Here is an 11,065-nt window from a genome sequence, read left to right as displayed (position 1 = left end):
CCCTGCAACACTCTCGATAAGATAAACGCTTTCACTCTTTCCTTCGCTGGAAGCACTGCGAAATCTATAGTTATCGCCAGCACGGAGCGGCACTATACGTGATTTGCTCGTCGCACCAGATGCGCCTTCTGTTTCTGCTTTGTTTTTGTGGCTTTATTTTTAAAGGAGCCATGAAGACAAAATACAAGTTTGGTTCATTCAAAAGATTGCCTCGTTAGAATCATACTGGTGCCACTTTTAACGTAAACTTCGCTCAAATAAGCTGTATAATCAGGAAAAAAGGTAAAGGCCATGCGACCAACTCGCTCATTTTCCGCAACACAACCTATGATGTCATACCAGCCAGCTCTACGATTGGCGGAGGCCGGCAAAAGCAAACGCAAATTAAGCAGGGCATATAAAGATTGCCGAACGGGCTATTTGCGCTTAAATACAGGCCACATTATTTTTAAAGCAGTAAGAATGGTGGGACCGATGCAGTGGAAGTTACGAAAGCACACGTAAACGTAGCAGTACCGATGCATACTGCTGTTGGTACTGCGCGAACCATGTTTAGTTTAGCTGCACAGGACTGCGGGGCTTTGGGGTAGTTTGAAACGGCACTTGCCGATGACGCAAGCAACGGTGTTTACGTGACCATATTTGTCGAGCGAGCACTCTGTTTCAGGAAACGATTATTTTCTCCCGGAACAAGAACAAGCCAGGTTCAAATATCGTCAAAAACAAACCTGAGGCAGAAAACGGCTCGCAATGGTATGGTGGCGCCATCTAGGTTCACTAACAAGGCTTTCCAATCGGCTGCAAAGCGGTCGGTTCCTGTGATCTCATTTCAGACCACGAAAACACGATTTAGCGGGGAAATCAAAATTTTAACGTAGATTGATTAATTTCTCAGTGAATAAAACATCGTTTGCACCCGGACAAGCGCTGGGGACACTATAAAACAAGAAATCTTTTGAATAAAACAAACGTATACATTTTGTCTTAATCGGTCCTTAAAGTTGCTATCGAATGCGTTCATTGCTGCAACTGAAGGGAAACTGCCCAACAGCCGCTACATGACCTTAGTGGCGTAATTCGAACCGTTGAAAAGCGCCAAGGCCGGGAAAGAGAGAAAAATCTTCAGAGCGAGTTTCCAAGTTATCTGATGGGCATAGAGCAGTAATTTTTGGCTAAGGTACTTTGCGACCCCATAATCTAGGTACTGGGGGGTTCGGTGACTACGTTCTGCAAGCACTTAAGATTTGAAAGAAAGTTGAAGAAAGTGTTGCAGGGTCTCCTGAAGCCTGGTTGCCTGTGACGCTGTCGCCCAATATTGCGAATCATGAAGCACACCCCCGCTGATAGCCAAGAGACTTGCTTTGCGTGCACACCGCGCTCTGCTTTCTTAAAGGGACACTGAAGTCATTTGTAAACATTGCGGGATTACTAGCGCAAATTGTAGTCCGGAGTCCCCAGGCCATGTTTCGACCACTCTAGGCGCGTTTACGCGATTTTATTTAGTAGAAAAACTAATTCAAAAATGCTGTCCTCCTCTCTTTACGCTCGCCCATTTTCTGCGGCGTTTTCGTGTGACGTCAGGAGGGGATGGGGATGAGCTGGCAATGGACCCTATGCGAAATTGCTTGGTGATCTAGCAACACTGATGTAAACAAGACCGTCCGCCATATTGGTACGGGCGACGATCGCGAAGTCTCGCATTGTTTACTGTGAAAGAGTAGGTGACGGTAACGCGGTATGGCTCAAACTGGACTGCGTTTTTCGGGTCCCGACCACGGATTGTGGACGAAGGACTCGTCTGCGCTGCCGACTGTGTCTGAGGACTCACACCACTCGTGGGGCCGCGCCGAAGACCCATCCGAGCCCAGCGCAGCAGGGCATGCCGCCTAGCCACCGAGCCGCATTGCTCGCCTTCATCGGTGCGGACAAACACGTGCGACTAGCAGTAAGTAAATCTTTGTTTTTTCCTTGACGCGAGTTAACCGGTATGAGCATTTGTGCAGCACTTTGTTCACCGTTGTTTACCATGTAAATGCGTAGCGGGGACCCTGTTGCAGTAACCCTGAAAGAGGAAAGCGACAATCGCCAGACCGTACCGCTAGTGGGTGGATTAGGTATTTTCAAATGCTGTACATCGAATTTACGGGACGATTTTTGGCGAAGATGTTTACGGAAAGGTTGCGGCCGTTTTCCGTGACGGTCGTCCGCCCGCGCGTTTGCCGCAAAGCATTCGTGCTTTGCGGCGAAGTCAACTACAAAAGTGCACGTGCGCCTTGAATTTTCGTTTTTGTGTGTGTTTTCATTATTTATTGCGCATGTCCTACCGCAAAAATCTGTTTGTGCGTCTGGCTTGTCCTTTTTTGGCAGTGGGGTGGTTCTGGTAGCTTCTAAAGCGCATGTTCTGAGTGTGCCCGAACAGATAATACCGTAAAACCTCGTTAGCTCGAACTCACTGAACTAAATTTTTTTTTTTTTTTAAATTCGATGGGTCATCGGTATAGCCAGAATGTTTACCTGTTTATCTGGAAAGGTTTTGGAAGTGAGTTCCAGATAATCATAATATTGCTTGCTTAAGTTATGACGAACACGAATATGCGGGTACTGGTATCATTACCCACGGTGAGGTTCTCTTGAAAGTACATTAACAAATCATGCAGCGATACTTGCACGCTCGAACTTGAAAAACAATTTTGACATCATTGCTGTTTGAGGTGTAGATTATTGCCCTTGCAACAGTGTAAAGCAAGACACAACATCTGGTAATTTTGAGTCTGTTCCTTGCGGCCATTGCTTTCTGCTCTGTCCCTTTACCATAAACTCTAGCGGACTAGTCCTGTTCTTCCCTGAGTGCTATTTATTGTTACTCTCTCTGTTCTTGCAGGTTGGGCCTCATCCATGTGGTCAGCAGCTGCTTTCGCTCCCAGAGAAAAATTGACCGGCCCTATGTTGTGCGCCTCACCTCTGAGACGGACAGTGGGGCGATTGTGGAGGCAGCGTGCGAGTGCCCGGCAGGTTGCAGTGGAGCATGCAGTCACATCCTGGCAGCTGTACTCGTCCTCTTGCAAGCCCAAGGTTTTAAAGAGGCGCCACCGGAGCTTGCGTGCACAATTGCCACAACAGTGGGGACGTCTGAGACAGCAGGGCATCAAGCCAGCGAGTGTCCAAGACATTGACTGGAGAAGCCCGCAAGAAAATGGCCCCTCCCTTCCCTTGCCAATGCGTCTGTTCGGCGCACGTCGAGTGCAGGAGCAATGCGAGCAGCAATAAAGTGCCTTGCAAGCGCTCGGGAGAAAACTTGGTAGCCTTTGGAATGGGTTTTTTGCCTCAGTTTTGCTGGCCTCACCCCCCCCCCCCCCCCCCCCACACACACACACACACACAGTAACAGAAACGAGGACTGGCATGTCACCTGGAGGGTCACCTATGAGCTACCAGCTAGTATTCAAGCAACATCACGCCGTGGTCATCTCGCGAGCACGCAGAGGCTGGGCAATGTCGTGTTTACTAGACCGCTGCATTCAGGGGTGCGCGAATGCTGTTCCATTTATATGCACAGTTTGCTATATTGCACGCGCTATAAATCAGCGAAGTATTTTAACTCAGGCCGTTTTTTTTTTTGATGAAAACTTGAAAATTGCCTCGCCTACCTACATCAATGGCCACTATCATTACGTCGGAGGCATGCATGCAGCATGTGACAAACTAGAGGAGTGAGTGTGTATTTTAGTCGCAAAATATTCGACAGTAAATACATCGCGGCTGAAATGACAATGGGCAACAAGTTAACTTGACGTAAACAAACCTGTCAGCCCGGCAAATCGGGAACCAAGTGCAGAAACTCGAATTTTCCAACGTCAGATCATCATAAAACAGTGTACGCCACTTCCGCAACGACAGGCGGCTAAATGCACCGAAAAGAAACTAACAACATACTCCGATACCGTGCGCGCCCGCCACAGAGGAAATTTTCAACCAGGCCGTGACGGCGTAGTGCGGCAAGAAAACTTTACAGCCCTAGGTAAGATAAAGGCTCGTGTAGGGGCTAAGCGGTACCATTTAACAATGAAATGAAGCGGGCGTAGAGCCACAGGGACGAGTGAAGAAATAAAGCCTAATTTTGACAACGTGTGGTACTGTTTCCCCGCTCGAGCGCCGCTGTCAGTCATAAATAGGTGACGCACGCTCAGGCTTCATTTATAATACAAAGGCTGAACCACGGAACTCCAACGCAGCTGTATTTTTCATCCGGACAGCGACTACGAAATCCCGCGCTTAGCGAACCAATGACAAATACTCGCTCCCAGCGCAACGCGCTCAGCGTGTCACAAAGGTTGCTCGCGCCGGCGTAGTTCGCGTCAGAAAGTTCGTTCAAGAGCGTGGAACTTCACGTGCCTTTTCTCCATCTGGACCGGTATTTCCTCGTTGCGTGCACTGCGGCACGCAGCAATGCTACGGCATTGTAGTCCATCAACAAGTGCGGTCAATGCCCGCCTTCTATGTTTTGCTACTTGGTTTCGGTTTCAAACGACCGTACCAAAATGGCAGACCTAGTTACCGGAGTCGACGTGAGATGGCGGGGCGCATTTTGCATAGGGTCTATTGGCTGCGCCACGGCTGCGCTACTGCACGGCTCGCCGGCCGACAGAGTCAGTCGGCCCAGCGTTTCGTCCGCCGGTCGCCGGCGGGTCGTCGCAATCAAGGAGGTTAAAAAAAATTGCTTGGTCGCAATTCGTTCGCTTAGTTGAAACGAAGCCAGGGCACGTTTGTGAATGGAAGAATGTGCCTTTCTTTACTTGGTTTGTTTGTACACTGTATCTAGCTCCAAGTCAAGGTCGCTTCACACAAGCGCTGCACAAGCCCACATGCGACGCTTCGCTGACTGGTACGCCAGTAGGAAAATATAAGGCCTCTTGAAGGCGGGAGAATAGTCAGCGAAGTCAATATAGGTACTAAGGAAATAAAATCAACTGATATTTTTACCGTACAGCGTAAAACTAGGGCGCGGGAAGCACTTTTTTTGCGCTGGGCGAACAAGCACAGCGGTCAGCAGCACGACTACGCATCTGCGAACGCTTTTACGTCTACGAAATGCAATTGCTAGACGTGAGCTACTGTGGAAACTCGGGCGACGCTTACTGCACGAGCGTAGTACAACAAATAGTCACCTAAGCTGCTTGAAATGCCAAAACTAAATAAAAGTGTAAAGCGGTTGTACAATATATATACCCTATATTAGCAAGGCCTTCGCATCCCGCTCCGTGGCTCAGTAGTCTGTCAATAAAGAAAAAAAAAAGTGGCTCAGTAGTCTGGGGCGCTAGGTATGTCACCGCAAGTGTTTTGCAAGTCACGAGTTCAAATCCCCGCGGGTACGTGCTTTTTTTTTTGTAAGTTAACTTCTTTGTTTTCCGCCGATGTTTTCTATATTGAGTTCACCTTTTTTTGGGCAGCAACGTTCATGGCTACACGAACTAGTTCACAAAACGCGCGCAGGCTGGCACTGGCGCGCTAGCGAGTTCTCGTTGGCGTGCTGTTGCCATAAGCACCGACTGCTTGCAGGCAGTGGGCACAGGCCAGAATGAAGACCCTTGGCCTGCTGCGAACACGCTTTTTACGATACAGGCATGAGGGAGGCAAGCTCCAAATATGGGGGAAAAGCGCATGACATTTGGGCGTCTGCGGGTACGCGGAGGGCGTTCATGCACTGCGTAGGTCTCGGCTAGTGAATGCTACGACTACAAGCCGTCCTGGGAGGCTTATCTTGTGCATTTTACAGCCGGCAACATGGAAGAAGCGCGGTACGATATTGAGATATTGAGAATGCCCATCCAACAACGCCATTGTTTATGTTTTACAGAACCGAAACCGAAACCGAAACTTGTGTGATTGCTAACCTTGGGCATCGTCCAATCACGGCGCCCCTCCTCCCAACGTCACAGCCTTAGTTGGTGCGGCCGCCGCAAACCGCGCATGGTAGTTTTTCTTCTTTCGCGCTTTGTAAAATAATTACCGATTTGTCAACCGGATAAACGATGAAAAGTGTGCTAATTTGAGCCAGTCTACGCAGTGCAAGCAAAAACGGGAGCTTGACAAATTCACTTCAGTGTCCCTTTAACTTGGTGCGCGAAGTTCGCTGTTGGCGCGCGCAGTTGATGAAATTTAGTACCTTTTCTTATGCCGGTGATTGACCGTCCGATGACTTAGCGCTTCTGTAGTGGCCCCCGAATGCCACAACCAGTATGGCAGTATCTGTTTGGAGTTGACCCTGGCGCCCCTACCGCATCCGTCGGAAGCGGCGATTCCGACAAGAAGAGTCACCAAAAGTTTAGGCGGCGCCCGCAAGCGCATGCGCAGATAGAGGTCGTGGAAATGGTTCATTGCACGCAGCACTTCCCTGAGACATCTCGGGAATTTACTGCGCTTGCATGTCACTAACTGTATCATTGAACATCGGTAACCGCTTTCGACTGTCTGCGAATGCTGACGTTATCTTTTTCTTCCAGCCGGTTAACGCAGCTTTCCATTTCGGCCTACGAAATAATCTTGACGCGGTCTTTCTGTCTCGCCTATTTTTCATATCGCCTCTCATTCGCAGCCTTCAATACGACGCGATAAACAGTTACGCGCTGAGCACCGCCATAACCGCTTTGCTCTCGAATGGTCTTCCTGCCGCAGTGTTAGATGTGTCTTTGCAGTTGGTCCTACATCGCACCCGAAGAGCCTCAATTATGAGCGTGTGGTGCCAACCCAACTGGGAGGCGGACGATCTTAGCAGTCTTCTCGACTCCCACGAAACGGCAAGGACGCTGCCGGAGCTGCACCTCACAAACTGCATTTTTGCCGACACAGCGAGACTCTACGAGTGCACAAGTCGCTGCGTGGCACTTCGGTCGCTGCACTGCATCGGCTGCCCCTTCACAGCGAGCCAGCTGCTGACGTTGTTGCTCGAGTCCCTGCCACAGCTTTCCCGCCTCGAGTTTTCCCTGTGGGCTGAAGGATCCGGTATCCAGGAGGATGTGGACCGCCTGGCCGAAATTCGTAGCCGAACTCATCGGGCCACGGCACGCAACTTGTCCAGTCTGTACGTCGAGGTTTACGGCAAGGAAAATTGTGAGCTCCTGGACGCATTCTTGCAATTCTGCCCGAACCTCGTTCGTCTGCACGTGCATCACACAATGGGAGGCAATTTCAGGCGTTTCGTACTACGGATTGATGACTTACTGAACCAACACAACAGCTTGGAACAGTTCGTCTTCACGTCGGAGTCGCTTCCGCCACAACATCTGCAGCCGGAACCGTATCAGCCGCAGCTGAGCTTTGCGAAATGCGCATCAATGGCGGGCAACGTGTTTCATTGTCGGTCGAGTCTTGCGTGGAACTGCGTACAGCAGCAAGACTTGGCGGAGTGGACCCTGGTGCCAGACACTCCCCGGCAGCTTGTGGTGTTTGCGGCGCTTAACAACGTGGCTGCTGCAGAACAACTCCGGGCATTCAGCAACTTCCATCAGCGACTACCAGTGCAAGCTCTCTGCCTGGTTCAGCCTCCTCTGGAACCTTATATGAATTATCCTCCAGCCGGAGTGGAGTTCTATGGACCTCTGAGTGACCTGTTCAGTGCTTTCAGGCGCCTGACGGAGTTGAACGTCAACTCTTTCCACTTCAGCGTCGGTTTCGACATGACCCAGCTTCTAAGCGCCGCGACGTTCACGCAACTACGAGGCCTCTCCGCTTCGCCGTGTGGCCTTCGCCATGCGAGAGCCTTGCGGCGGCTTGCGATAAGTTGTCCCTTTCTCGACGACCTAGATATCCGCGTCAACGAAAGTTACATCCCCTTCATGTGCTACGTGTGCGAGCGGTCGCTACACTTCAGCGTCGACGACATCGCAGAGCTGCACAACAAGACCAATCCACTTGGCCGGCTGACCATTGTCAACGTGCCTAATCTGACGTCGCTGGACTTCCTCGGGAACTGTCACGTGGCCGAGTTACGTTTCTCTACATCGCCCTGGCTCGCCAGGTCGCGGTACGAGGGCCTGGGGGCCCTGCTGGCCGGCAACCGAGAGCTACGCTGCCTAACGCTCGAGAACAAGACCTTGGAATTGTCGATGGACACGTTCCGGGAGGAGCTCGAGCGCGTCCAGACATTGCGCTACCTGTGCCTCTTGTCGGAGTGGCCGATGTACGAAGACATCGCGCAGGACCTTTTCGAGAGTCTTATCTTGCGGCTGCCGCACCTAGAGGTCCTGCACGTACATTACCTCGACCACCATTATGTCAAAAAGCGGGTCACCTGGGTTCTTGGGGCCGAGCAGCGCTCCGAGCTGCAAGGCGGCGCCGTGCGTCCTCTGGAGACTCGAGGACGATTTCTGCGCCAGCAACCGTGCGTTATCTGCTCGATGGCCACCTTCATAGGGCTCACGAGGCCGCACAACCGAGGTTGGAGGACGAGCCTCTAGCCCTGGCCACCCAGGACTTTCGGCGAGACGAACAACGGTCACGTTTAGACCTTGTGCAGAAATATGACTACGCATGCGTTTTAGCTCCCCTATGATTTGCACTCTGCATGAGCACAGGTCTCGCTTCTCGAGAAAGTGCTGATTTGTATTAGGTGCCTGTGTGCATGTATGCATGTACTTTTAAAAGAATGTTTTTATTTTAGTAGTGACAGCTTATTCCCTTTAAATCTTTGCGGTTACACGCAATATTGACTTGTCAAACCGCGCTCGCGCGTTTCGAAACTGCGACCTCCGCAAATAAAAGAATCAGACAATCGCCTCAGAGTGATGTGACTTCCAGCGACGTTGATCGACTAACGTGGAAAACTGGGCGTGTTGGTACAGGTGCCGTCATAAGTAATTGGAGCACGGGAGCTGTGGCCGAACTGCATAGGAGCGCCGTGTAGCTGCACCAGCGGTAAACAAAAGGAGCAGAACACGCATGCGCGCCTGCTCACAGTGATAGCCCATCTATACTTCTCAACCCACCTCTTTTAAAGCGGCATCGAGCATTATTCGCAGCATACTGGTCTCAGCGATGGCGCTGATAGTAGAGGCGGTATCTGGCAGCGTCGCTCACACACTTTCAGCGCACGCGAGCTGCTGAAAAGAGTCGCAATCGCAGGGATTTGAAGTGACAATTTTTTTTCTAATATTTTTAGCTGGGTATGCTATCAGCGCCAACGCTGAGACCAGTATGTCACAACCAACTCTCGAAGCCGCGTTAGAAGAAGTGGGTTGAGATTCATAGAAGGGCCAGCTGCGTCGGCAGGCACGCATGCGTGTTCTGCTCCTATAGTTTACCGCCAGTGCAGCTACACGGCGCTCCTATGCGGCTCGGCCACAGCTCCCGTGCTCCAATTACTTTTGACGGCACCTGTACATAATCTAGGCAAAACAGCGCGAAAAAAAGAGACCGAGAGATGGGTGCGCCTGAAAAGCACCCCCCCCCCCCCGCCAAAAAAAAAAAAAAACCATTTCATCAACCTTTTTTGTTTCACACGTGAACTTGATGACTGGGTGTGTAGCATCCAGCGAAGCTAGTCCCTCTATCACCTTGTCTGAGAAAGAACTAAATTATCTACGCATGCGAAGATAACCCTTAGGTTGGACGGCTCTATATACTGCCTCTTGCAAAATAAAACCAGGTATAGTTCAGCGCAGTCCTTGTCGTGTATCTCTCTGGCTTTGCCTTTTTTTTGCGCTGCTCCGCCTAGATTACGTTGACCGACGTACACCCAAGAGCAGAAGTTTACGGACCACGAAAGCAGCAATTTTGAGTTATTTACCTGCCGCACGGCAGCCCGGAGCACTATGTGCGGTAGTTTTCATTAGTTCAGTATTTATACGACATCTCGTACGCATTCGACAGTTTGTCGGGCTGCTATAGGAAGAGAAATAACCTAAAATTTTCATTTCCCTGGTCCGTAAACTTTTGATCGTGGCTGTACATTTATACGATTACGCTGATCCTCCAGCGGCAGTATTTCGTGCAGGAAGTTATATGGTAGCCTCAAACCAACGCCGCTCAAACCGAGCAAAAAATCTGAGCGTGGACGTATGATTTTGTTGTTTGTGGGTATTGTCCTCAGACGTCGGTCCGAATACACAGAAAGATCTTCCAAAAGCCACACGCATCATTACTAAGTATCACAACGGCCCTACTGAACGGGGTGTAAAAATAATACATGACGTTGTGCCACGTATGTGGCTGGCATCACCGGGATTCACACGAATCACAAGGGGGACTGGCCTGCAGAAAAGACAAATTTGTGGCGCGAATCGTAAACATCCGGTGGGGCGCCACTATTAGCATTGCCCGTTGCTGGGTCACGGTGTATGAACTCGATGACTCGTCTTCGGCTCAACCGCTGTTCGCGTTTGTGTTGGGTAATCAAACGCGTGTCCATTTGACAAGTTACATCCTTCCACGTGAGCACTTGCAGCCTTGAAAACGCCTCTCTCGTTCTCCTTCATTCATGTTTTTTTTCGCCTCCAAGTGTGCTCGATGCATACGATGCGTCGCAGATTCAGGTTTTGGGGTTTAACGCGCTGAAGCTACACTTGGGCTGTAAGGCGTTCCGTAGTGGAGGGCTCCAGGCTAATTTAGACTGCTTGGGGATCTTTAATGACGATGCGTCGCAGTCTTGGTATTCGGCCTTGTAGAAGAATATACACCGCTTCTGCTCATTTGCCTAGACGTGGTACTTTGGTTACAGCGGCTGGTTTGCGAGCGTGCGCTGTGGTTTGAAGACCATCCTAACGCTGAAAGGCAATCCTTCTAGTAGCGTGCACGCCTCTATTCCATTTGATTGTGACCTTTCTCCATGCGTCGTCGGGCATCGCCCGGAAAGGCTCGTTTATGCTAAGAAGAGACAACGTTTTGTAATTCCAGAGCCTTCGCTGCTAATTCGATGACAACGCATCACATCGTGACAAAAGAGAGAGCGAAGTAGTTGTTTCACATTACGGAGAGTGGTTGGAATCAAAGCGCAGCGATGCCCGCTGTCGCAAGGTTTTAAATCAGACCACCTCGGCCATGGCTGAAAAGCGCATCCCAAAAACGGCATTTC

General features: G+C 50.4%; 1 protein-coding gene across 1 annotated transcript; it reads left to right on the top strand.

Annotated features, from left to right (window-relative positions):
• The first annotated feature begins 6,417 nt into the window (after positions 1 to 6,417).
• LOC144174501 (uncharacterized) lies at positions 6,418 to 8,771 on the top strand. The gene has a single exon (XM_077703228.1). The coding sequence runs from the start codon at positions 6,423 to 6,425 to the stop codon at positions 8,451 to 8,453; it is 2,031 nt and encodes a 676-aa protein (XP_077559354.1). The 5' UTR covers positions 6,418 to 6,422; the 3' UTR covers positions 8,454 to 8,771.
• Positions 8,772 to 11,065: the final 2,294 nt, after the last annotated feature.

This window comes from Haemaphysalis longicornis, unplaced genomic scaffold (genome assembly GCF_048455015.1).
Source record: "Haemaphysalis longicornis isolate Haplotype H1 unplaced genomic scaffold, Haemaphysalis longicornis Haplotype H1 scaffold_3, whole genome shotgun sequence".
Lineage (NCBI taxonomy): Eukaryota > Metazoa > Arthropoda > Arachnida > Ixodida > Ixodidae > Haemaphysalis > Haemaphysalis longicornis.
This window is presented reverse-complemented; position numbering and strand designations above follow the sequence as displayed.